The sequence below is a fragment of the Dinoponera quadriceps genome, unplaced genomic scaffold (assembly GCF_001313825.1).
Source record: "Dinoponera quadriceps isolate SergipeBrazil2010 unplaced genomic scaffold, ASM131382v1 scaffold5021, whole genome shotgun sequence".
Lineage (NCBI taxonomy): Eukaryota > Metazoa > Arthropoda > Insecta > Hymenoptera > Formicidae > Dinoponera > Dinoponera quadriceps.
Window position 1 is genome coordinate 429,700 of NW_014560366.1, and position 24,603 is coordinate 454,302.

General features: G+C 34.6%; 6 protein-coding genes across 11 annotated transcripts; 3 read left to right on the forward strand and 3 right to left on the reverse strand.

Annotated features, from left to right (window-relative positions):
- Window positions 1–256: 256 nt before the first annotated feature.
- On the reverse strand, window positions 257–4,185 carry LOC106750805. Of its 2 annotated transcripts, none has more exons than XM_014631398.1 (2): window positions 4,094–4,180; window positions 257–2,043 (listed from the first exon to the last, which is right to left on the reverse strand). In XM_014631398.1, the coding sequence occupies exon 2, from the start codon at window positions 2,023–2,025 to the stop codon at window positions 661–663; it is 1,365 nt and encodes a 454-aa protein (XP_014486884.1). In that variant the 5' UTR covers window positions 2,026–2,043; window positions 4,094–4,180; the 3' UTR covers window positions 257–660. The 2 variants fall into 2 exon arrangements, 1 of the variants encoding a protein (XP_014486884.1); XR_001374984.1 differs by lacking the exon at window positions 257–2,043 and adding an exon at window positions 3,868–3,959 and having other exon boundaries at window positions 4,094–4,185.
- Window positions 4,186–4,262: 77 nt separating this feature from the next.
- LOC106750804 (protein-glutamate O-methyltransferase-like) lies at window positions 4,263–7,133 on the forward strand. Of its 3 annotated transcripts, none has more exons than XM_014631395.1 (7): window positions 4,263–4,354; window positions 4,738–4,915; window positions 5,060–5,165; window positions 5,477–5,724; window positions 5,798–5,986; window positions 6,067–6,472; window positions 6,554–7,133. In XM_014631395.1, the coding sequence occupies exons 2-7, from the start codon at window positions 4,827–4,829 to the stop codon at window positions 6,944–6,946; spliced, it is 1,431 nt and encodes a 476-aa protein (XP_014486881.1). In that variant the 5' UTR covers window positions 4,263–4,354; window positions 4,738–4,826; the 3' UTR covers window positions 6,947–7,133. The 3 variants fall into 3 exon arrangements, with proteins under 3 accessions (XP_014486881.1, XP_014486880.1, XP_014486883.1); XM_014631394.1 differs by lacking the exon at window positions 4,263–4,354 and adding an exon at window positions 4,381–4,472; XM_014631397.1 differs by lacking the exons at window positions 4,263–4,354; window positions 5,060–5,165 and having other exon boundaries at window positions 4,841–4,915; window positions 6,554–7,132.
- A 2,310-nt stretch (window positions 7,134–9,443) lies between these two features.
- LOC106750808 (Golgi phosphoprotein 3 homolog sauron) lies at window positions 9,444–13,914 on the reverse strand. The gene is made up of 4 exons (XM_014631401.1): window positions 12,821–13,914; window positions 12,103–12,337; window positions 11,610–11,797; window positions 9,444–11,162 (listed from the first exon to the last, which is right to left on the reverse strand). Exons 1-4 carry the CDS (start codon window positions 13,097–13,099, stop codon window positions 10,914–10,916), a joined length of 951 nt encoding a protein of 316 aa, XP_014486887.1. The 5' UTR covers window positions 13,100–13,914; the 3' UTR covers window positions 9,444–10,913.
- A 592-nt stretch (window positions 13,915–14,506) lies between these two features.
- LOC106750798 (piggyBac transposable element-derived protein 4-like) lies at window positions 14,507–16,664 on the forward strand. 2 transcript variants are annotated; one of them, XM_014631381.1, is made up of 3 exons: window positions 14,507–14,674; window positions 14,743–14,853; window positions 14,923–16,664. In XM_014631381.1, the coding sequence occupies exons 2-3, from the start codon at window positions 14,751–14,753 to the stop codon at window positions 16,308–16,310; spliced, it is 1,491 nt and encodes a 496-aa protein (XP_014486867.1). In that variant the 5' UTR covers window positions 14,507–14,674; window positions 14,743–14,750; the 3' UTR covers window positions 16,311–16,664. The 2 variants fall into 2 exon arrangements, with proteins under 2 accessions (XP_014486867.1, XP_014486866.1); XM_014631380.1 differs by having other exon boundaries at window positions 14,743–16,664.
- A 272-nt stretch (window positions 16,665–16,936) lies between these two features.
- Window positions 16,937–22,048, reverse strand: LOC106750797 (ras GTPase-activating protein 1). The gene is made up of 15 exons (XM_014631379.1): window positions 21,802–22,048; window positions 21,194–21,375; window positions 20,850–21,031; window positions 20,231–20,628; window positions 20,001–20,146; window positions 19,581–19,914; window positions 19,049–19,392; window positions 18,775–18,966; window positions 18,553–18,702; window positions 18,424–18,472; window positions 18,132–18,350; window positions 17,824–18,056; window positions 17,575–17,716; window positions 17,281–17,424; window positions 16,937–17,187 (listed from the first exon to the last, which is right to left on the reverse strand). Exons 1-15 carry the CDS (start codon window positions 21,847–21,849, stop codon window positions 17,110–17,112), a joined length of 2,841 nt encoding a protein of 946 aa, XP_014486865.1. The 5' UTR covers window positions 21,850–22,048; the 3' UTR covers window positions 16,937–17,109.
- Window positions 22,049–22,728: 680 nt separating this feature from the next.
- LOC106750771 (serine hydrolase-like protein) lies at window positions 22,729–24,591 on the forward strand. 2 transcript variants are annotated; one of them, XM_014631329.1, is made up of 3 exons: window positions 22,729–22,894; window positions 23,083–23,252; window positions 23,626–24,591. In XM_014631329.1, exon 3 carries the CDS (start codon window positions 23,678–23,680, stop codon window positions 24,566–24,568), a length of 891 nt encoding a protein of 296 aa, XP_014486815.1. In that variant the 5' UTR covers window positions 22,729–22,894; window positions 23,083–23,252; window positions 23,626–23,677; the 3' UTR covers window positions 24,569–24,591. The 2 variants fall into 2 exon arrangements, with proteins under 2 accessions (XP_014486815.1, XP_014486816.1); XM_014631330.1 differs by lacking the exon at window positions 22,729–22,894 and having other exon boundaries at window positions 23,031–23,252; window positions 23,629–24,591.
- Window positions 24,592–24,603: the final 12 nt, after the last annotated feature.

The window sequence follows — 24,603 nt, forward strand, 5'->3', positions numbered from 1 at the left end:
CATAGTATGATACGAGCTTTAGTCCTAGTCTACAATAGGAGCTTTAAACTCTAAACCTTAAGAATATTGACCAATTACAATCGATGGAATAGTACGAACAATGCGACAAAAAGTGTAGCCCAGTGGCACTTCGACTTTCGCCGAGCCTTAATTATAAAATTTACTATTCATAATTAAATTAATAAAATATAGAATTCTTCTTCGATTATGAGGAATAGAAAAAAATCCACCTTATTTATACTATTATTTAGCAACCTTTTATTAACTGAAATTGAATGTTTTGAGTAAAAAAAATTATGCATTTAGCCTTTTATAGAGTTTGGTAACACTGTCTTTCAGATACGGTAGACGCTAAAGTGCTAAAATACGTTCAAGTATTCACTGCCAGTACTTCAAATCTATAGAATACGACATAAACTGTAGATTTGCAGTGCTGGCTGTGTATCTCGAAACGCACTTTAGTGTTTACTGTATCTGAAAGACGGTATTGCAAAAACTCCCTATTGTTAACCCTTTGCACTCGAGGGCTCCGGAGCGGAGCCATTTAAAATTTGTCTTCAAACTCGAGGGCTCCGGAGCGGAGCCCTCGAGTGCAAAGGGTTAAAATCTCCTAACAGTAAAAATAGATGCACAGGATATTCAGTTCGCGCGATTTTTAGGTTACTTCGACAGTTTCGACAAAAAGAAAGTTGAATGATGATATTCATCTGTTTTTACCATTTCTTTCTTTATCAAGTGCGCTACTTTCTCGCCTTGTTCGCGTTGTTTCTCCTTTCCAATTTGTTTCCTTCGCCTTGTTCCCAACATTTTTCTTGTATTACTATCTTTTTTATGACGATGTACGCTACGAATGTCTTTCTGTGTAAGTCTCATATACTTTTCCTCCTTCATTACTACTTTCTTTAGTCTGTTGTTAATCAATTTTCCGCTCTGCCACTTTGCCTTCTTCGCGATTGCCTGGTCTGATGAGAGCGATCCTGAAAACTTGGACTTGGACTTGGACTTTTTCTTTATTACTATTTTTGGTGTCTTTGTAGGTCTCGGCGACTTGACTGTCTTTATGATCTTTACCGATTTATCTGATTCTTCGCAGTGATGTCCATTCTTTACTGGTGTTCTTATAACGTTCTCCTTCGGCGTCTGTTCGCGTTGTACGAATCTCTGCAATATGACTTGCGCTGATTTCATCAATTTATCGTCCTTGATATTTCTGGCTTTTACCTCTCGTATGTGGGTGTCCGTTGGTGCTATATATATCATGTCACTATCTTCGGAGCTCGAATAGATCTTTGAAGATGATGTATTTATTCTTTGTATTATTAGCGAGGCTGATTTCAATGTGTTTGTATCTTGTATATAGGGCGTTGGTGTCCCTAGGCTACAGTGCTTTTGTTGTTTCCTCGGTATTGATCTCTTCTCCTCGGTTGTCTCCTTAATTACTTGGTCAGGCGAATATATACTTGGTAAAGACACTTCTTGTGTCTCGGTTTTCGTGGCAAATCTATGATGTAGTGTTTCAAGGTTTTCCGCAAGTTTTTTCACTGTTCCGTCCTTTCTTTCTCTGAAGTCATCAAATGTCGATTGACTTCTCTTTCTCTCAGTCCAATATAATGTTTTCTTTTTCTTCGACGGTGATGAGCTCCTCTCAGATTTCTGCGATTTGTCTTTTTTCCTATCGTCCGTTCGTTCAGCGGACAATCTTTTACTTTTCATGCCACTGATTGAGGACTGTTTATCCATGTCAGTTTTTCTTGATCTATCTCGCAGTTTGTGCGACTTTTTCGCTTTTTTTGATGGCGTTGATTTCTTACCGGGTAAATCGCTTTGTACAGTCTGTTGTGGTTCTTGTTGTTCATTCATCATTGCCTCATCGATTTCCTGTATCTCCCTCTCCTTTTCCGCTATCTCCTCAAGTAGTTTTTGCCTTCTTCTCTTCCTAATCATCCTTCGTTTCTCCTCCAGTGATTCGTCCAGCATGCTTTTGCGGTGCTCAAGTTCCTCTAAATCGCTCGACGATGACGCCATTGTACCAATTTAGCGATCCTGCAATCATACATCGCGCACATGCTTATTCGTGTTTCCGATGTTTCCTCATCGCTATCATTTATAAAAATATTACGTAGCTTAAATCCCTCACTTTTTCTGTTGAATTCAGATTCTCTCTCATTGCTGAGTAACGACAATAAATTGTCAAAACTCCATCGTGCCATCAATGTCATTGTTTTATAATCCTCTTAACATCTTAGAAATTTAATCGGGAAAATGTTTTCATTTAACACGCTCTAAGATATTTACGATATTATCATATAAAATGAACCATCCTGTATTTTCTCGTGTTACCGACAAATATTAATGTTTAATGTTACTGTACTTCGCGCCACTTTAACAAATATCCGTCGAATTAGCTATAAATAAATCGATTAGTTCTGCGAGAAAGTTCTACTTGTGTTACAGTCAAGAGTAAACGCTCTTTCCGCTCTATCACACTTGAATTTACATAATGACCGTTGCGAGGGTACATTAGCTTCGGAGATGGTGGTGTAGTTTTGGCAAAAGTTACGGCATAGATATCGGGCAGGACGAGGAAAAGATTCGAATAAGGCGGTCAAATTATTTCGTCCCGTTGCGCTCGGCGCACTTTTTGCCGGCTACCAAAACTCCAGCGATAATTCAACTACAGCTGCTCGACACTTTAATAAACTCGGTAGCGAAGAGGCTCGCACTAAGCCAAACTAGCGTATATATCGTGCGTATTCTAACGCTTCGTTTTGTGGAAGAAAACTTATGCCGCGATATGATTTTTATTGCATATATCCGTGGAAAGATGTGAGAAACGGGCGAAAGTTAGAAAAAGGAGAAATAAATAACGCAGAGAGAAGTGTTTATCACACCTTTGACGTATCATAACAAAAGGAAAGGTTTAGTTTTCAAATATCATATTTGAATTGTTTTTCGTGCGAACAAAATAACCAATCGATCCTTCTCTTTCCTTTTCTTCCCGTGCGGAAGAATTACAAAAATACGAAAAAATTACTGACATTCTATTGTAAAATTATTGTTTTTCAACAGTATATAGCAGTAATTTTTTAATATTCTTGTAGTTTTTTGCATACGGGTTCTTCCAGACTTGAATAGACATTGTAAAGTTCGCGTAATATATTAATAAGTAAAAAAATAGGAGTTTCAAACGGCACGCAACGCGACGCTCATTCGATGTCGTATATTCTCTCAGCCTGAAACCTCGTTATCCGTTGTTTCAGTCTCCACAGAGCGCAAACTGGACAAAAAATAAAACCGTTAGACAATACTCGATTCGTGAGTCGTAGCGCCGGAAACTTTCCGCGTTAATAAAATTTCTTTGGGCTAAAACTTAGCCGAGAAAACAGGTAGCTGACGGTCTACCGCCGCAAAATCGTGCGCATTTCACCTTTAAGTACTAAAACAAAAATTTACAGTGCTTGTATATCCCGTATGACTTTATCAATTATTTTACAGGGAATAAAAATTAGAAACTGAAATATTAATCATTCTCACTTGGCGATGACCTCTTTATATCAATATTTATTTTTTTGAGAATACAAGATAAATTGATATAATTCAGAATTAATGTTTAATATAATAACTTCTCAGAAATAATTTTTTTTTTATATTTAAAAAGAACGATTATTCGCGTGCATTTGGCTCCTTTTTTTTTGAAAAAGGTAATTTTTTATAGATTGCAATTACTTCAAAACACCAGTGCAGACCAATCATATTCTTTCTTTAAACGCTTCAAAGCGTTTGCCACTTCAAGTGGATCGTAGCCAAAACTTATTGAAGATCGAGACGGTGATTGCGCATGCGCGTTTCACATCTTCTTGAAACGACTTTATGTAGCGTGCTTTAGCTGCGCACATCGTAAACATAAATTAACGTTCAGTTCGTGCTCTGTGTCCTCACAGGTAGTCTCGGGCAAGCATCTAAACAATATATACGCAATATAAGAAGGTAAACAACCTTTATTTCTGTTTGATACTCATTAAGTAGCAAGCAATAATATAGAATTTAGTTGATTTCTGTGCTTTTGTAACCTCTTCTCTTCAAAGATCTTTACCTGAAGTTGTGGAGATTAGAAGGAATAGTCCGGGAAGAATCTAGACATGTGCCCACTGAATACTCGGCACAGAGATTAAGAAAGACTCTTACTACACAGAGAAAAACTAGAACGATACAGCTCTAACGGCGGGCTAGTCTCCACTGTTTTACTGCCGTACAGCGACAAAGGACTAGCCGTGCAGTGACAAAAGACTAGCTCACCGACGTGTGGTGGGGGGCGAGCTCGCATTTAAGAGAGATAGAGCATGGCCGCCACAAAGTAAGTTTCATTCATTTGACCACGTAATAGTTGACTAACGCTACGTTGATTAACGACGTTACGATAATATCCTGATTGACTACTCGGGAAGGATTACGGTCAATTGAAACGAGAGCAAGTGAGATTTTATTATCTGAAATACAAAGTACTAAATTTTAAAAAATGTAGAAAAAACAAACAACCTGTGAACAGCTTTGTGACATGTGTACTGTCTATTACTTTTATGAATTCTATTTTGTTCCATTTGTGCTTTAAACACCATCTATTTGTTTCGAATATATGAAGTGTCAAGGGTAAAATACATATAATTCAATAAAACGTAAACATCCACCTCGAAACCATTTTATCTTATTTTATATATAAGCTGCATATTTTGTTCACAGATATTCGCTACCTTATTCTCTCATCATTCTATATCATTACTAATTCATTTGGGCTTTATCGATATTCGATTAAGAACAGACTCAGAAAGATGACGCAATCAAGATCCATAAGTGAAACCCAAGATATACAGAACATATCTACACCTATAGGTTTACAACTATCTGGAAAATATACAAAGTAAGTATAATAATTATACTCTGCTACATTATGACCTCTAATCTCTTTGTTTCCAATGTTGTCAGTTTGTTTCTCCTTGTGTGTCCTATTGTGTCTCCTTTGGAAACAAGGAAATATATAAATAATCTGTTATTCGTGTTGCAGAAGTTTTGCTTACGTAACAATTAAGGATAGATTGCCAGTGATATTAACAAGAATTATTGATCACTTCAGTCGTAATAAAGAAGCTATAAAGAATATATATGGAGAGGTAATCTCATAGTTATTATATTGTAACATTATAAACGATCAAAAGAATATATATTGTTTTCAACACAAAAAGTAAAAAAAACACCAGTAAAATACTTAGAATACTTGAGAAATTGAAACGCATTAATTTGATAATCTCAATTAAAGTTTTCATATACTTTATAAACTGCGTATTGCTAACTATTACATATATCTAACAAAATCACATGTAAACTATACATATATATTTTATATACATACATATATATGTGTGTGTGTATGCATAATGTATAATAAATGCTCTTTATGTACAAGAAATAAATTAAATTGCAGGAATCCATAGATGAAATCAAATATCTTATAGGATTTGTAAGCAAAATGAAAAATGAATTAGTTACTAACAAGACTTTAAAGCCTTTGCGTTTGAATGACTTCACGTCCAATGATGAAGCAGAGGAATGGAATAAATATCTAGAACACAGGATAGATATAGAAGGTGAAATACCCACATGGTTCAATACAATATGGCTATACTGCGAATGCTACATGTACCGCGTATTAGCTCAAGAGATTAGTTTAACGTAAGCCTTGATGTACTGAATATGATACGAATTCATAACAAGCAAACTAAAATACCTTTTTTTTTAAACCTAGGGTAAAATTATCGCGTTATGATCCATTTGAAGATGAAAAACAAGCAAATTTTATTCAATCCATCGGTAGTATAAGCGCTCTTGGCTCTTATGTGAGGCATATATTGTGTACATGCTGGCCTGAAAATGATTTACAGACAGAGAAGGAAGAATTTCGAAAATTATTAAACGTGTCTTTATGGGGTAACAGGTATATATTGCAGCATTTCTACTTCTACCCTGTATGCAAAATTAATATAGATTAACAATGATGTATTGTTATATTTGTAGGTGTGATTTGTCTTTGAGCGCAGGATCTGACGCTAGTCAATCTGGCGATCCACTTGAAGTATTGGAATCTTTAAAAGAAAATATATTATCAAATGATTGGGAGCAAGTGTGGAATATCCTGCGTGACAAGAACGAAGCAGAGTGCGTTACAATTGATATAGTACTCGATAATGCAGGGTACGAACTTTTCACTGACTTGTGTTTAGCAGCATTTTTAATTGTAAAGAATCTTACAATTAAAGTAAGATTTTACGTCAAGAAATATCCCTGGTATGTGAGCGATGCGACGCTGCACGATTTTTATTGGATCTTAGAACAGATGGATTATTTAGACACATATCCTGACCTGCAATTGTTATCTAAAATGTTCTTTAATTTTCTGGATAATGAATTTTGGAGCCTAGAGGTATATTCAAACTTGGTCCTCTGAAATTTGCTTATTATTTTAAACTATGCGTTAAATTAATTTTTTTCTTATTGAACACAGGAGGAGCCATATTGGACGAGTCCATACGACTTTACGAAGATGAAAGAAAAGGATGTAAAATTATACGAAAAATTGTCGACCGCTAAATTAGTGATATTTAAGGGTGATTTAAATTACAGGAAACTCTTAGGTGACGTTAATTACGAGCATATTACAACATTTACGAATGCATTGGGAGATTTTTGTCCTACAAATATTGTGAGCTTGCGCACTGTAAAATCGGACATTTGTGTTGGATTAAAACCCGGTCTTTCTGAATTGTTATCTGAAACGGATGAGAATTGGATGATCACTGGAAAATATGGTCTTATTCAAACCAGTATTTTTGCTGATAAATCTAATACGCCGAGTGAGTTTTCGACATGTTCTGAAGAAAACGTAAAAACGTTATAAATTATTATAATCGAGACCTACTTCTATATTATTGTACAAATACAGAAAATAATATAGTACATGTTATATGTACAAAGGATAAAAAATGATGGCATTCATACATCACGACTTTTGTACTTATATCCATTGTAAAATAGTCTATATTTATGTAATTTCTCCCGTGCCATAGTGTATATCAATTGTAATCTGTATAGTTCATATATATATATATATATATATATATATAGCTAATGTATTTTATCAATAGATTGTGCNGTGTGTGTGTTATATTATATATATGTACATAAATAAAATCTAAACTTATGATCACTACTTCCTAATCTTTGACAAGCAAACATTTAACTATCTCGTAATATACATATAGTTACCAGTTATCGATTATTTACTAGACTTTTTTTTATGTTTCTAAACGCGATCACAATAAAAAGATATTATCGGTTTATTGGTTGTGACTTCTTTAAACTATGCGGCATAATAATAAAACATAAAAGGATGATCTTATCAAGTATTCATAACTCGTTAGTACATAAACATGATAATTTCTATTTTTTACACGTTTTTATACAATAAGTTGGAAGTGATTATGGAATCGTAAAGTTAAGATTTCTTCTCTTATCCTCAGTAAAGTTAAACAATACGCTTTTACATGACTAAAATTATATTATATAACTTATAGGTTCTCTGTAAGTACTATTATTTGTATCTTATATAATAAATTACGAGACGCTTTTATACATCAAAGTGTTATACAATATAAAATAACTTAATTTTATATCCAATTGTGTGTTACGAATAGACGTATTTCCGTACTTATACACAAATAGTAAAAGTTAGAAAAAAAAATTCAGAATGAAATAATAAATGTTTCTTGGTTCTCTCGTTTATTGGATTTCAATTGGCAATATATTACATATATATGTGCACATAAAAACTATAAAGTAAACTCCCATAATAGAGTATAATACTATATTTACATAATAATCAAATGTACAAAGTTAAATTTTCTACGTCTATTTTGATTTAAATGATTCGTCATTAATAAAGTTCGACGCTTTGTATTCTTTTCAAGTATAATTTATCACACATAAAACTAGAAACAAATTTTGAACTGCGTGCACTCATTTGCGTCGTGTAAGTGTACAATGATTAGTAGGCCAATCTCTTAAATTGGTAATCCGATATTTATATGTCAAAGATACCGTCATAAATGGAATTAATTATTCTTAAATTTTTACGACAAACACCTCCAAATGTAAAGATATGTCCCCCCCTCATTGCAAAACGTCAACTATGAATAATTACATATTTATGGTTACAATTGAGAATTTGAAAAAGATTTTTTTGTTCAATAATCTCCCACAATAGCGTAAGTTGTAAATATTTATTATTGTTATTATAAAACATTGTGTATTCTGTGTTGTGTATTTAACCAAGTAGAGTATTTAACTTAGTTCTCCATACCAGCATCATTTCGAAGAAATAAATGTTTTACCAAGTGGCAACATAGTACTCTCATCGCAAAGCCTGATAAATCATTACAGAATATTTCCAAATTAAATATATATAAATTATAATAAACACAATGTGCGTGTGTGTGTGTGTAACATAATAATTATAGTACTAGATGTGTAATAATAATAATGATGATAATATAATAATAATAGTAATATTAATAATTATTATTATATATTATATTATTAATAATTATTAAATTAGTATTATTAACCCTTTGCACTCGAGTGCTCCGGAGCGGAGCCATTTAAAATTTGTCTTCAAACTCTTCAAACTCAAATGCAAATAGCAAGAGCGGAATATCCTATACACAATAGTTTTCACGATTTGTCTTTGTCCTTATGTTATGAACTGAAAGTTATTTGCATTGTCTCCATAGCGGAGCCTTCGAGTTTGAAGACAAATTTTAAATGGCTCCGCTCCGGAGCCCTCGAGTGCAAAGAGTTAATAATTATAAAGTAAATTTCCAATAAATCTAAATTATGCTGAGATATAATTGTTCCACAAACTTTCAGAAGTAGAATGATATATTTTCATGACATAAAGTTGTAAATCCGAAATGTTTATAAACAATTTATGTATAAAGTGTATCATAGCATTCGTATTAATGTATAATTAAGTGACTAAGCCATCATCATTATAATTTCTTTATAACTGAATAATAGTAGTATAACTCTCTGAATTTTAAATATTTGCTTAAAGCTTTACTATCTTATAGTTTTATATAAGATGTAAATTCAATTAAAATTTTTATTACTAGAGAAGATATAAAATTTATTAGATCATATAAATTTCATACAAGATTTTATTTTTAATCAGGGTTGATCTTAAACATCAAAAACTTAATACTTTCCCGTTTTTTTTAGTTAAAATAACTTTCTGACATTCTGTATCGTTAAACTTACATCAACAGCAAAATTATCAGAATATAAATTAAAAAATTTTATTTTTATAAAGAAAAATAAATATTCCTAACTTTTTATACGTGACTTTTCAATAATTTATATTATTTTCAACTATTTTACACTTTAAATATGATTATATTTTTATTCGTATTCTTATAATCGCTGTTTTGAAATGAGTTTAACGACAACATAATATATACGATAAAAAAATTATTTAGTAATTTGGATTTATATTGAACAGAGACTATCATCGTCGTATAAAGAGCAAGTTTTTTACGACATATTATACATGGTGGTCCATTTATCTTTACCATTTAAAAAGTCGCTATTGCTTGTAGAAATATAACAAAATATTTGAGAACAAAATTATTTAGCTTAAATAGCGCCTAACCATAATATAGATCCTTTCTAACTATACAATTCCATATATCGCAAAACATATATAATATCTTATAATACGTTTTCCTTCTAATAAAATTTCATCCTGTAATAATTTAATTAATCCGACCAGCGGTACAACAGATAAAAGTTTACCGATAGAACCAAGTTCGAGTACTTCATTGTCACATGGTAATACTACTGGTACAAATTTGCCGCACATCAGAAGACATTGAAACAAGGTTATGATCTATATAAAATAAAATAATAATGTACAAAGGATTGCTTAAAAGTTTTATAATGTTCAAATAATCACCAGGAATGTGGCATTTTATCCGATGTCGCGTCTGCCATATGTGCAAAACTTGATCTATTAGCATTTAATCCGCATAAGTGAGTGAAGTAATTGATAGTTCTAAAATTAAATCTAAATTTCCTTTAAAGATATAATTAATAGTTAATGTATTGACACTAATTAAACTTAAAACTTAAAAAACAATTTAATCAAGACGATCCAAATGGATACACATAAAACATAAAGAGGCATGTGTACATTATATATTAAAAATTAATATTTAAAGGAATATATATATATGTATATACATATTCTATGTGATATATTTAGATTATGGCTATATATATATATAAGAACATATATTCCAAATTCCTTTAACAACAATATCATCCAGCATCCATTTTGAGGCACCCCGCACAGTATCCATTTGTAAATTCAATGAACACCAAGCAAAAAGTAAGTATTAGGACAAAATTCAGCATGATGGAGTTGATCTTTTTCTCGAATATGAAATAATGGTTACTCAGCACACAAAACATACATTCATATTTCCAGACTTGTTGGTTCATAATAATTCATGATATTTAAATATGAACGATCGTTTCATATATTTGGCTATCAAATGTATTAAATAACAATAATGGAGACAAGTAATTTCCTAAGAAATTCCCTATGGCGGTTGAATACAGATTATTTGGTCTGCATAAATCCTCCTTTATAACAATGATTAAGCGATACAGAAGTACCGCAAAGTCAAATACATATCGTATCTATTCATACTGTAGCAACTAAAGGACATGCAAAATTCGTGATTTCTCATTATTCACACTAGTTAACCGACACTTATTCCGTATCTGTATAACTTATGAAATGAATGTTACTTGGTGAATGCGGCGAACACAGCCCAAAGTACCGGATTCGCGTTACGTTTAGTGGCTTCTGCTTCGAAATCAAGGTCCAATAATGTCCGTACTCTTCTCATAGCCACTTCGTAATCATCGTCCGATAACGGCGCAAATGCATTTTCCAATACATCAGCTGCGTGAGCTAAAATAACTAGCGCTAACGTCCGTCTGTCCATGCGACCAGCGTCGTTCACCCAACGGCCTAACACAGCTTCTTGAATCTGAAAGAAAAAAAAAACACCAAGGTGTCATTGTTTCATTATAAATTACATAACTCATTACTGAACTATTCTATATGTACAATTGGACAATATTCTGTGTGTGTTTTGTATTTTTTTCATAATGAAATATGCGATTTATTCACAAATTTCTTCAGTATTCAAGATTCAAGAAAAGATAACAAATAATAAAATCATGCATATAAGCTGTTATATTGTATATAAGTTATGGTTTAAACTATTATCACTTAACTCCTACACATTCTCTAATCAATGCAGGCAATAAAGTATATACGAAGATAAGATAGTTTTATAGGTTAAATACAGAGTCTCTATCAATATTTACTGTACATATAATAAAGCATAATATTGAAATATAAATGTAATAACGTATATTACAAGCAACTAAATTATAATATATATACAAACTTAGAGAGATAAATAATTTACCTTTTTCACAAGACGACTTTTGGCAAGATTATCAGTAAGAGGATGAGTTGTCATATCAAACAATAAGAAATTCTGTTTCTCTGTTGTTAGGACGCCTTTTTCAACAAGATTTTTTGCTAGACGTTCTCTGACATTTTTCAGTTGGTATCTTAATTTTAAGGGATTCCATGTTTCTCCTGCAATTACATAATACATTTCAAGATGGACATCCCTGTTTTAGTGATAAATATTTAACTTTCTATTTCAGAAATTCCCAAGCAATTGTATAAAAACCCAAATCATTTCAGATATTATTTTAAACAACAAAAGTAGAATATTAATTATACTAGTTATTTTCCGAAATTCTTTCAACTTTTAATGATATTGAAACTTTCATAACTTTTACATACACACACATATACATAATATACATATATATATATATATATATATAAATAAGTAAATAAAATGTCAGCGGTATATGGCGAGAATACTCGGTTTATCATGTAAACAANTATCCAACTGGGCACTGTTTCGGGCGGATCCGTATCTTTTAAGTGTTTCAAAGCTTCATCCAACAATACATCTCCTGTAGGCGCATCGTTTTTCAAGAGAAGCTTTCTTGCCAACAAACTTTTCTTACGCATACCTGCTTTCTCTAGTTCCACTCTACCCCGAAAACCAAGTTCCGCTAAGATACATCCTCTTAATCCAGAACTTATACAATCGTTCCAGAAAGATGTATAGCCCTATAAAGGAAAAAAGGCATTGACAATTAATTCCAGATAACTCTGAACATACACAGGGAGATTATTTGGTAAATTTGCTTCATTATAGGTTAAATTCGCATATCAAATTTTCTTGTTAGTACATAATGTAACAGTTTGTCAGTCAACAAAACATATAGAGAAGAACAGATTGACTTAAAAAAAAAAACCTCCTGCTTCTTTTCTTTCATGACAGATTTTCCATATCAATAGATTTTCTGATTGTTAAGCAACAGACATACATTAAGCAACAGACTCTTAAGTTACCAATGATTTTGATATATTGGATTAATGTTAGTTATTGAATAATAGCAATGATCAGATCCACGAGAGATTGAATCTATCACAATCGAGCTCTCAGATGCACGATGTTTAGAGCAAATCTAGCAAAACATCCACTTATATGTGTCCAATCAATGTGTCATGCGTTCAGTTTCTAGTTTCGTTTCTGAAATATCAGCAAACCTCCTTATCCTTTAGACCAAGCAGTAGAACCTCCTCCATGAGCGTCAAGCGTGTCTCCTTGTCGTCGTCCTCGTCGATGGTAGGGTTGCAATTGAGGTCCTTTTGCGAGGACGAGCAGTCCCCGTCCGCACAGTTTTGGCCAGACAGTTTGTCATTGCCGTGACCGGTGCCGAGATCCGTGCACGAACCGTCTTGACCGAGTCCGCAGGCACCGCCGCCGCCGCCGTTGCCACTGTTGACCACGCGCCGTCGCTGCACCAGACCGTCACCGCGATTCATCGTGCGACGCAGCTAATACGACGGACAACTTGTCACGATACCACCTCGGGAGTACGTCCGCGTGGCGGACAGTACGGATGCACCACCGCGTCGTCCGTGCGCTACGTGTGCGACGACGCGATTCTCGCCGCCGCCGTCGTCGTCGTCGATAGTCGTGTCAATCGGTTTTTACAACGAGCTGGCAAACGTATGCACCATGCGGTAAACACTATACCGCTGTTGACGTTTATCCCAAAGCGACATATCTCTTTTCCAAGATGGCCAGCCGTTCTCTTTTCTCTCTCTCTCTCTCTCCTTCTCTGTCCTTTACTCTCTCCTCTTTCTCCTTCACTCCCTGTCACCTTCCGTAGCTATTACTATCTTGTATGTACAGGAATGTATCGCGATTATACGACGCGGCGTGAGACGCGCAAGTCAAGATGAAGATGAGAGTACAATACGCGTATGATAGGGCTAGCGGATTTCGATTCCTACGTTTAATCCGATGAACTCACCGAACTTGCCGCATATGCATACGTATATATACACACAAACATACCTGCATTCATAGAATAGCTCACACCGAATGGCAAAAGTACGTGCATACTATAGGTGCATATATTCGCAAGTTTATATATCCATAGTTCCAACTTATATTTAAATATATATTTTATAACAAATCCGGCCTCTTGCACTAGTGGGCATTAAATGCGCACTAAGGCTTATTTATAGTCCATTATCTTATATTATTATGAAAGAAGAGGCGAAAGCGTAATAATAAAATACTTTTTTTTACATCAACCCGATGGTATGATTGTTCTTGCTTTAAGCTCTTCAAGCTTTAAAGTGCTTCTTGAACGATCTCGATAGCATCATTATTGCGAAAGTTACAGCCTGTTGAATTTCGCCTATGTTCTATTACAATGGAAGTACGTTTGACGAGCCCTTGAGTCATACTACTTGAGAAATAAAAAGTACGTCCGCCTCCATCGTTTAGTCATATCACGATCTCAGTTTCTCGTTAAGTATAGTGGCGACTCGTAGCGGAGATTCTGGAAGCAAAATACAGAAATAACGGGTTTACGGAATTATTAAACCTGTTATTTGGCGTTAATGGTTGCTTTTTCTGACGGTCTGTTAACACGTTCTTTGCCAAGCTGAAAATTGGAATTTCGTATTTTTTTAATTTTTTAGTTTAGTTTTTATTGTGCTCAAAATAAGTTAATATATTATTTATATGCTTTTATTATTATGTACATAGGATTTATGTACTCTAAATATCTATTACGCGATAACGCGTGATCGGCCGTTTGGTGAGAACTCGCATCACGCGATATCGCGTGATAGGCAATGAACGTGTTAACCCATTTACATCCGTAAGCGGAATATTCCGCGCATGACAATCGTCTCCTACCCCCGAGCGCGGAATATTCCGCGAGTCGCGACTTTCTCTTATCACTGCTCGCGGAATATTCCGCGTATGACACAGTTCACGTTTTGTTGTCAATCTGTGAGCATTTGAGCTATTTTCATTGCATTCTTAACAAATCTTACTTTTGTTAATTGTTGTGTAGATCTTTCTAACTGCCGTTAAGAGTAAGTAGTATCAATCTATATCCAAATTCAAAAAATAATCTAATTTTATAATTTAAAATAAAATTTAGCTGCCCCAATGGACTATTTTGACGATTCGGATTCAAGTGTAGAAATAAGATATACTCGAAGACGTATCCGTCGTATTTCATCAAGTGATGACAGCGAAGTTGATCAATGCGGTAGTTTTATAAATGGAGATTACGTATGGAAACCCCAAAATCACACACCGATTGTACATGATTTTTCAGGCGTGAGCGGTGTAACTGTAAATACACAAAATCTGTCGAGAAGGGAAGTCTTTGAATTATTTTTTAACGAAGAACTAGTTAGAAAAATAATTTCGGAAACAAATAAATACGGAGCAACTAACGCAGATTTTGTACCAGTTACAGACGATGAACTAAAAATATTTATTGCTTTAAACATTTTAATGAGTTTAGTTCCTAAGCCCACTATTCAGAGTTATTGGACCAAGGATAAAAGCATAGAAACACCATATTTTAAGAATGTTATACCCCGTAACCGATTTATCTCTATCGCTACAAATTTACATTTTTCCAGTAATGATATTTCCAACGACCCATTAATAAAAATTCAAGAAGTTTCTGAAATAATAAGAAAGAATTTCATTCGCATGTATGTACCAAATAAAAATATATCGATTGATGAATCACTAATACGATGTAGAAGCTGTTTACGTTATATACAATTTATCAAAACTAAACGAGCGAGATTTGGTACTAAGTTTCATAAACTGTGTGATTCTAAAACAAGATACATACACAATTTTAAAATATATGTAGGAAAAGATAAAACTAATACTGGATCTGCTAGCAGAAATGTTGTGATAAATTTGTTGAAAGAGAGTAGACTACTGTACAAAGGATATTGTTTGTTTATTGATTATTGGTACAGTTCACCGTCTTTATATCGGGAATTATATAATATGCGAACAAACGTATGTGGAACAGCGAGAATGAATAGGAAAGAAATGCCTCGGGAACTAAAATTACTCCAATTAGAAAAGGGAGAAGCTGTTGTATTTTCTACAACAGATATGGCGGCCATAAAATGGAAAGATAAAAAAGATGTTGTTTTATTAACAACTATGCATAATTTAGATTTTGTCGAAACGGAGAAAACAAACCTATATACCGGACAAAAAAGTTTCAAACCAACAGTAGTAATAGATTACGATAAGAATATGGGTGGAGTTGATGTTGGCGATCAAATGTTAAGCAAATTTCACACTATGCGAAGATGTAAAAAAGCCTATAAAAATATATTTTTTTACTTCATAGACATGATGTTACTAAACAGTTACATAATTTTCAAAAACAATAAAAAAGATCGAGCTTTTCATGTTTACAAGCAAAAATTGGCCGAAGAAATTGTTGAAAAATATTTTGCAAATGTAAGAATAAGGGAGGTATCATCTATCAATGATTCGTTAACGCGATATACTGGCCGGCATTTCCCTATACGGATACCTCCAACACTAGCAAGGGGGAACAAAACATCAAAGCGATGCGTTGTATGCTTATCTATGTTACTTCGAAAAGAAACAGTTTTTAAATGCGATGTTTGCAATGTAGCATTATGTATCGATCATTTTAAAAAATACCATGTTAAATAAACTCTACGAACTATTCGGAAGTCATTTACGTACTGTAGAAATTAACGAAAATAATAAAACTGCCGATATACGGCCGCGCGCGGTGATACGGTCCAACTGTCAGTTGAACGCCGCTGATGTCTGAACACAGAAACTTAAGTAGAGTCATGATGCAAATGGGTTAATTTCAGTTATCCAACAGTGGAGCAGCATTTATAAAACACTGACAAATATAATTGATAATTGAAAATGAAGGTATAATTCAGCGATATTGTTAATTATTCAAGAAGATTGCGTACTAACATTTGCAGTAAAGCTCTTATTCGTAAAAACTGTTCTTGAAATATATTAATACCGATATAAAAAGACTATTTTATTCATCTCCAATTGCGTCTCATGTTCAATTCTAAAATATTTTATAGCGCAATTTGATTAAATAGCCCGACTTTCTAAATCTATATTTGGAACAGTAGGACTAAAATCACAGAAACTTAGATATTTCGATTGAAGTTGCATTTATTTTCGAGCACCTAAGTAAATATAAAACTGTTATACGCCTATATGATTCTGTATGTAACTATATCACTGTCATGTGTTACTGTTACTATATATATTTATATATATAAACTAACTTCTAATTACATACGAAATAGTAAATGTAGGCTTGAGTGTATACAGTAATATATATGGCACGTCAGTCTGTACGTTTATAATTACTTAATTATAATAATTAAATACTACTATATATGTTATCCGTCATCGTGAATCTTATAAATTGTTTTATTGTATTTGGCATTGTTCATGGCTGATGGCTCTAGCACTACCGTATCATCTCCATATATTTCTGCTTGTGTTTGCTCAGCATTTCAGTCACCGTTACCAGTTGTTTAATCGTCGACTACGAGTAAACGGAATGTAATTTTTATTTGTGTGTACTTTTTAAACGATCTCTTCATCTAGATAATTACAAGTTAAGGATTTATAACCATACCTGTGTCTTTGACAAAACCTGAAGTTCCTTCAAATGTGAGACGCAAATGTGATGTAATGTTGCTAAGTCTCTTGCGGTATCGGATACATAAGTGCTTTTGGTTCTTGGATCTGTACCTTCTGATTCTGGTTTTTCAGCGACATTCTGTTTAATCGTATGATTAAAAGATTTCAATTAAAATTATAAATTAACATTTATTAAAAAATAAATCTTTATAATTTCATTTAAAATTATAGGATATCACCCATGGATCTGGAAATACATAGAATTAAAATGAACATGAATTAAACTTACAGACAGCTGGTCAAGGAACACCACCATTCGTTCCTTATTTTTGAGTATAAATGGATTCACGACTTCCATGTACGGTTCCTTTCCACCAAATTCCACTAAATTAGCCAAATTTTGCAGACATTTCGCCACCATGACTAACGATCTACGAGTAATATAAACCATTTGCGGAGGGTAACAGATTGGAGAGGTATTCAAAAGCAGATTAATCCCGCATTTGCACGCGTCTAATTGATATATGAATTTACATACCTCGCAGCACCTGGTGGTGGCGGCTCAGCTATTAGATTAAACGACCTAGGGTTTAATATGGCAGGGCAGAGGAGACGTAGAAATATAAATCCACTGACAACCCGAGTTCTGACTAGTCTTTCATGTGGCCACTTAGCAACGACTGCTCTTTGCAAGCATCCGCAAATGTATCTGAGAGTCTTTGGACAAGCGTCCGGGCTCGTAAAAATACTCAATGTAACTTCATCCAATACCTAAAAGCAACAAGACGCACGTATAACATCTCCAATTATCGCCTAATTGAAAACACCGCAAAGAAAATAACGTACTTGTAGTAAGAATTCCGCGTTACTACACGCATCTTCCGGGGAATCCATCTTCGTCGGATTCAATTCGCAGCTCTGTTTACTTTCAATTAGTTTCACAATCGTATCACGCAAAGCAGCTTTTAAAAACGAAGTACATACGGACTTCATGTATAAGTCCATTAAGGTAGTAGTAAGACTTGCAGCTCTAAACAATGTTGGTGTCTCATCTTCTTTCTCAACCTGAATAAGAGAGATGCAGTTGATTATTATAATTCTATAATTAATATATTATCCGAACCAAATTATAACTTACTTCAGCTTGATTCAATGATCGTAGAAGATCCGCCTCTTTCCTTTCATGCCTAAAAGATCGTTGATGTCAAAATCAATGTATGTATATGTATAAAATAATTTGTAATTAGCAGCAGAAAATAATGTGTACCTAAATATTCTAAGAAGACTATTTGCCAAAGGTACTCTGTCTAAATGACATACATCCGCTAAAGCCTTGACAACATGTAATTCCGGATCCAGCAATAACTGCTGAAGAGGGCTGTACTCTTCAGGAGGCATAGCTAAATCGTGTCTGTATCTGTGAATGCATTTTCTCGAATAAGAAATATCTCTTAGTGCACAAATATCTCCGAAAAAATCGAATCTTTACCGCAAACGTAAACGTAACGCTCCCCATTCACCGATAGGCGTAACACCTGATAACGGATACCACTCGTCCATTTCTTCCCCGTTAGTCAAGCTCGCCAGCTCGACCGTCAATTCCGCGACTTCTGTGTCCTTGCTGCGTTTACCCTTGTTATACAGAGTCAGCGAAAAAGACATAACGTCCGGCGGTACGTCTCTGTTGAACGAATTCACGAAATAGTTAGTAAAAAATGTATACGGTGGTGGCTACTTTCTACATACATGATTAGAATACGTACTCTAGAATGAATTCCTCATCCCAGAGCGGATGTAATCCGGTTTTAACCTTCGTGCGAGCGACTTTAACATTGTTTAGAGCCACTATAATGAATGGATTCGGAACTAGCTTGTACGGAAGCCTATGGGCGTCTAAGATATGCAGGTGCAACGAACGTAATTCACGGAGGCGAGCGACTTTCGGGGCACGAGTGAGTTGTGACACACACAATGGTTTCAAGGCGTTAATCCAATCTAATGCGTTCTCAGAAGTGGGAGCAGCCAGATAAGTTATAGTGGCCAGACACGGTAAAGCACGTTCGACTAATTGGAAACAATGAGGCCTATCAAACACACTTTCGTGGACCTAAAAAGACAGCTTCGATGACTTATTCCGCGCTTATTTACCTCAAATTCGCCGTCGCGGCATCATCACGCGCGCATGCATGTTATTTTAACAGTTACATACTTTTTTATGTTATTCATTAGCGTTTCGATATGTTAATGTATGACGTCCCGTTGAACGTATTGTTGGGGAATGTTCTTATCTCTCACCTGGTATAAGTAAGCGCAGCTTAAGTCGATGAGACCTTTTGGCTTGGTTCTTTTGGGATTGTCGTACAGGTAGAGATGCGTGTCAGTAGCATCTACCAGCAACACAAAGTACAACGCTTTCCACTTTTTATTCTTCTCGGATTTCTTTTCCAGGTAGCCCTGCATTTTAATCCCTTTGTTCTTCTTCGCTCCCGATTGCTCTCGACATTCTCGCAGAGTCGCGTAGATTTTCTCGGCATGTTGAACCTCTCTGTTAACTCGGACACTACCGTCGGGTTCGGTCACCATTGCTTGAACCAAAGTATGCCCCTCCACGATTTGTTCCTTTCGATATCTGCGGTGTAATAGAGACGGAGTGAAATGGTTGCAACGGTCAAATGCGTCGTTTCGTGCGAAATTAAGACAACCGGAAATATATACCTGTTAATTACAGCATCGAGACACTCGAACGTTCTACCTCCCATGAGGTATCGCACTCCTTTTTTCTCAATTCGGAATCTTTGTATCTGATTGTTTATGTGGAAAAAAAGTGAGTAATCTCCCGGACTATTGTCCGATGGTCTGACCTATTGAATGACGATATTAATAATGAATTCGCAAAAGTCAAGTAAAAGACGCAATTTCGAATGAAACCTATTGGGATCGCTTACTAGGAAACTTCCAGGTCCTGCCTTCACCAACATGTCCACCGCTTCGCTTTTGGTGACATTGGGATGGAACCAGGAAAACACTGTGTTAGGATCTATTGAGTCATCGAGATCCTCCACCAATTCCCGAAATATTAAACCCTGTTCGCCAGTTCTATGAGCAGTTACCCACAACCATCCATCACCCATGTCATTGTGCACAAAAAATATATCTCCTTTCTGAAAGCTCAGCTCGTCGGTATCTGGCATTTTCGTATATGGCAATATCGCGACAATTCGTTTCTTGTCGTTCACTGGTTCGGGTGGTGGTGTTGGGTGTATAAGTCTTTCTCTCTTTAGCAGATCAGAACAGTGAGTATAATATGCGACCAGATCTGATAGGCTGTTAAATTGGCGACCGCCTAAAACATTGTTTTAGATTAGATTTTTATTTATCAAATTTCTATGAGATAATCATATAAATATAGAAAGTTTTATCTGTGTCATTTAATCTGTAAAAATTATAAATCATGTTTTGCAGATCCAAGCTCAGTTAAACATTATATATAAAAATTGAAATATATTATTTTCAATGTCTCATATGTAATCCAAGGACGCTTAATTTCAACATCTCAGTTCCTACCAATATAATAATCTCCACAGACAGCTGTAATTCGAAAATGGTTTATTCCAGTCCTTCCTAAGTAAGATAGGACATAACTCCCAGGCTTCCTATCACTCTCACGGACCAGATAACTACCCATTTTACTCGCATCCCACAGTCTTTCCTCTGCTGTAAATCTATCTAATCTACCATGATACCACCTGCAAAAGATCACATCCTTCCAGTCATAAATACACTCAACTCTGTAATAATAACTTATGTACGTATACATATATGTCTGTGTTTTGCCCTAAAATTAGATTTTATTTTTAGAAATATATCTTTGCGTGTAGAAAATGAATAGACTATGTTCTCAGTCTCACTGATTTTCTGGCGGTGCCGTTAACAGAGTAGCATTTGCGCCATCAGGTTCTTCAGTATCCTGTATATCGTCCGGTATGTTTTCAAGAAAAGGATCGAATTCATTCTCGGCATTTAACGATTCATTCTGACCGCCATCCTCGCTTCCTGTACTGGGAGATCCGCCTTTGCTATTATGATCCATCTAAAAATTCATTCATCCAATGAAACGGATCTCATTCGCTTTATGTTTATCTCTGCATCTTAGCTGTCAGCGATTCGACTCACTTTGACAGACGTCAAAGCCAGTCTCCTCTCACCGGCGTAATTTTAGAATTACGCCGCCAGCGCGTAATTTTAAAACAAACAAATCGGGCGCGCTACGCATCTCTCTCATTGTCGCCGCGCCATGGTTTTTAATCGAGGAATTGGGAGTATCGCCGGCCGACAGCGATAACGATACATACCACCGCGAGATAAGTCGTAAATACAACAACGCGCGCGGATAAAATGATAAGGGAAGCGGAACAAGTAAATGAGGGTGGCGAGAAAATCCTCGCCGGTGCGATCGCCGACGTCGCGCGACAAAGAAAACTACGGCCGGAGGATGAATAATGCCTTTCGCACGTACCTTGGCATTGTTGGACACGCTGGGCCCACCGCGCACGAATTCCGCCATCCCGACGACACGTACACTCTCATACACGCGATCGCGAGGACACCCCGGCTCGTCAATTGAACGGCATGCGTCCTCAAAGCGCGATGTCTCCCCGCACCGCGATTATTTACAAAGGTAGGCTCTTATTAATATAAAATGTATTGACGTTTCCCGGCAGCCATTTTACTATTGCACGCGCCGACCACGGTGTACGCACTTGCGAGAGGACGAAGCGAACGCTACTTGCCAATCTGGACGGTCGGTAATGTCGCGACAATCTATGTTTAATACATTGTCGATGTGGGAAACTCGACATAACTTATCGACAAATCTGTTTTATCAGCCTCTTTTCAAATTTATCGTGACGTAGACCGCTAAAATATTTTAATATGAAATGCTTTTGTTAAATCCTCGATATAAAAGTATGCTATATGATCTTTTTCAACTTTTCTTTAAAACATGTCACAAAGTATCGTTCTAATAAAAAAAATGTTTATCTTTCGAAGTATATAAGATATGTATTTTTAATAAAACCTCGATAAGAAGTCACTGCTGTAGTATTGAAGATTTCTAAACTTTATTAGTTTATTATAGTTACATTAGTTATAATCATTATAGTTACATTAGTTATAATCCGTACAGAAAAACTATTTGTGCAAATGCAACTATTAAATTTCAATTTTATCTTTCTTTAAAACTTATTTTCAACAATCTTATTAATAATGATGATCTTGTGACAAATGAGTTACTACGGGAAAATAATTGTTTAAGTCACATTTTATGGTCTGCCATTATGAATAAATATACTTGTATTGTTTCTAATTTGCTGACTCAACCTGACTTGGCAGTATTTTTGCATTACTATCTATAGTTCAAGTTACGTATTCTATAGTGGGCAATATTAGTGATTAGTGGAACGCCGAGTCAGGTGGAATTAAGAAATTAGGAACCCTATTATTGATAACGGCACATCATAAAATTATTCAATAAACTTTTTTCATAGTGATAATTTTTTTTTTTACCGATTCTTACGTCACAGAAACTATCATTGAATTTTCCATTTTAGGTAATAAATGTTATCACTTCCAATTAGTTAGTTATTCATGTTTAAAATATCAAGTTTTTCTTGTTCGTAAAAACCATTAATATGTTAAGTAAAACTATTTTTAAATGTATCGCAATACTTGGTTTGAAACAGTCACTCCGTTTCGAGCGGTCGTCAGATAAACTTTGCTTTTTCCTTTACATAATAAGTAACTTCAATATACGTGTAAGGAAAAGGACAAGAGAAACTATAATCGTGGAAATCAGACGTGCGGAAAACGGAATTTCAATAACACCATAACAAACACCTGGAAAAAAGAAAGGAGAAAACTTGACGAATAATACGCGGTACAATACGAAGTGTGTCAGCTTGTTTCTCCGTAAGTAGAATGACGTTTTATTATCAGTTAGAGAGAGATAGGGTGGATATTATTTTATTTAATATACACAAAATTTTATAACATGCTTGTGTTGAAGTGAAAATTTTGTCATAACGGTAATGAAGCGTAGGCGATGAAGCACAAAAATTCACGTGTTAATGATTAAAACAAAAATTAATGATTAATGATTAAGATAAAAATAAAAAAGTGAAATTGCCAAAATTAACTACAATAAATATTCTTCATAAGCGATATAAAACTTGTGTATTTATGAAGAGTTAATTATATTGACAGTACTATGATTTTATAAGATTTTAAATGTTCATAAGAAACAAAATACACTACAAATGTTTCTTAAATATAATTGTTTCAGTAGCTGAAGTTATTGCACATCATTGAATAAAACATATACCATAAAAGTGAGAATGGAACAAAAATCCACAGAGCTAAAACTCACTGTGCCTTGGGGTCATATTGCTGCAAAAACATATGGCTCATCCACAGGAAAGTTTGTCTTAATGGTGCATGGTTTGATGGACAATATGGGTGCATTCACTAGATTGTTAAAGTATTTACCAATGGATACACATTATTATGTATGTGTAGACTTACCTGGTCATGGGTATTCATCACGTTTTCCATCCTGGATGATGGTCGAATTTGTGACTTATATAGATACAATATACTATATTCTAGAAGCGTTACAATGGAAAACATGTATTTTTATAGGGCATAGTATGGGTGCGCAACTCGGTATATTTTTTAGCATTAATCGACCTCATAGAATTGAAAAAATAATTGCTCTTGATGGACTCATCCCAATAGTTAGCACAACAGATGATGATTTTATAAAAAGTTTCAAAGAAAAATTTATGTTACTAAGACAAAACCAGAATGCAAACAATTTATACACCAAAGAAGAAGCATTATATGCTCTGAAGAATTTGCGGTTCGCAGCCTTAAATTCAGATGCCGCAGAAGCTTTGTTTGAGCATTTTGTCACAAAAGTAGATGGAAAATATAAATATACTAGAGATGTACGTTTAAGAATGACTATAACTTCATTATTAAGTTTAGAGCAATCGTACAGTATCCTTCGTAATCTTTCAGTTCCGTTGTATGTCGTAGTTGCATCTTCTGGTGCGATAGACCGTTTTCCTCAAATATTTAAAACAGCAATAAAATCAATAAATCCCAAAAGTTTATCTGAAATATTTTATGTGAGAGGAAATCATGATGTTCATAATAATTATCCTGAAAAAGTCGCGCCATTTATATGCAAAATATTGCTTAATGAGAACACTAGTAAGTTATAAATAATGAGAACTCTACTAAGTTTAGTTGTTATCTA

Bases quoted from the DNA above. Each gene is read 5' to 3' on its own strand.
- LOC106750797 (XM_014631379.1), bottom strand. From the start codon at position 21,849: ATGGCGGAATTCGTGCGCGGTGGGCCCAGCGTGTCCAACAATGCCAAG. The intron at 21,376-21,801 runs GTACGTGCGAAA...ATGAATTTTTAG, and splicing joins GCGTGTCCAACAATGCCAAG to ATGGATCATAATAGCAAAGG. The intron at 18,703-18,774 runs GTAAAGATTCGA...ATGCATTCACAG, and splicing joins GCGTTACGTTTACGTTTGCG to ATACAGACACGATTTAGCTA.
- LOC106750798 (XM_014631380.1), top strand. From the start codon at position 14,751: ATGGACTATTTTGACGATTCGGATTCAAGTGTAGAAATAAGATATACT.
- LOC106750804 (XM_014631395.1), top strand. From the start codon at position 4,827: ATGACGCAATCAAGATCCATAAGTGAAACCCAAGATATACAGAACATA. The intron at 4,916-5,059 runs GTAAGTATAATA...TTCGTGTTGCAG, and splicing joins CTATCTGGAAAATATACAAA to AAGTTTTGCTTACGTAACAA. The intron at 5,987-6,066 runs GTATATATTGCA...TTATATTTGTAG, and splicing joins GTGTCTTTATGGGGTAACAG to GTGTGATTTGTCTTTGAGCG.
- LOC106750771 (XM_014631329.1), top strand. From the start codon at position 23,678: ATGGAACAAAAATCCACAGAGCTAAAACTCACTGTGCCTTGGGGTCAT.
- LOC106750805 (XM_014631398.1), bottom strand. From the start codon at position 2,025: ATGGCGTCATCGTCGAGCGATTTAGAGGAACTTGAGCACCGCAAAAGC.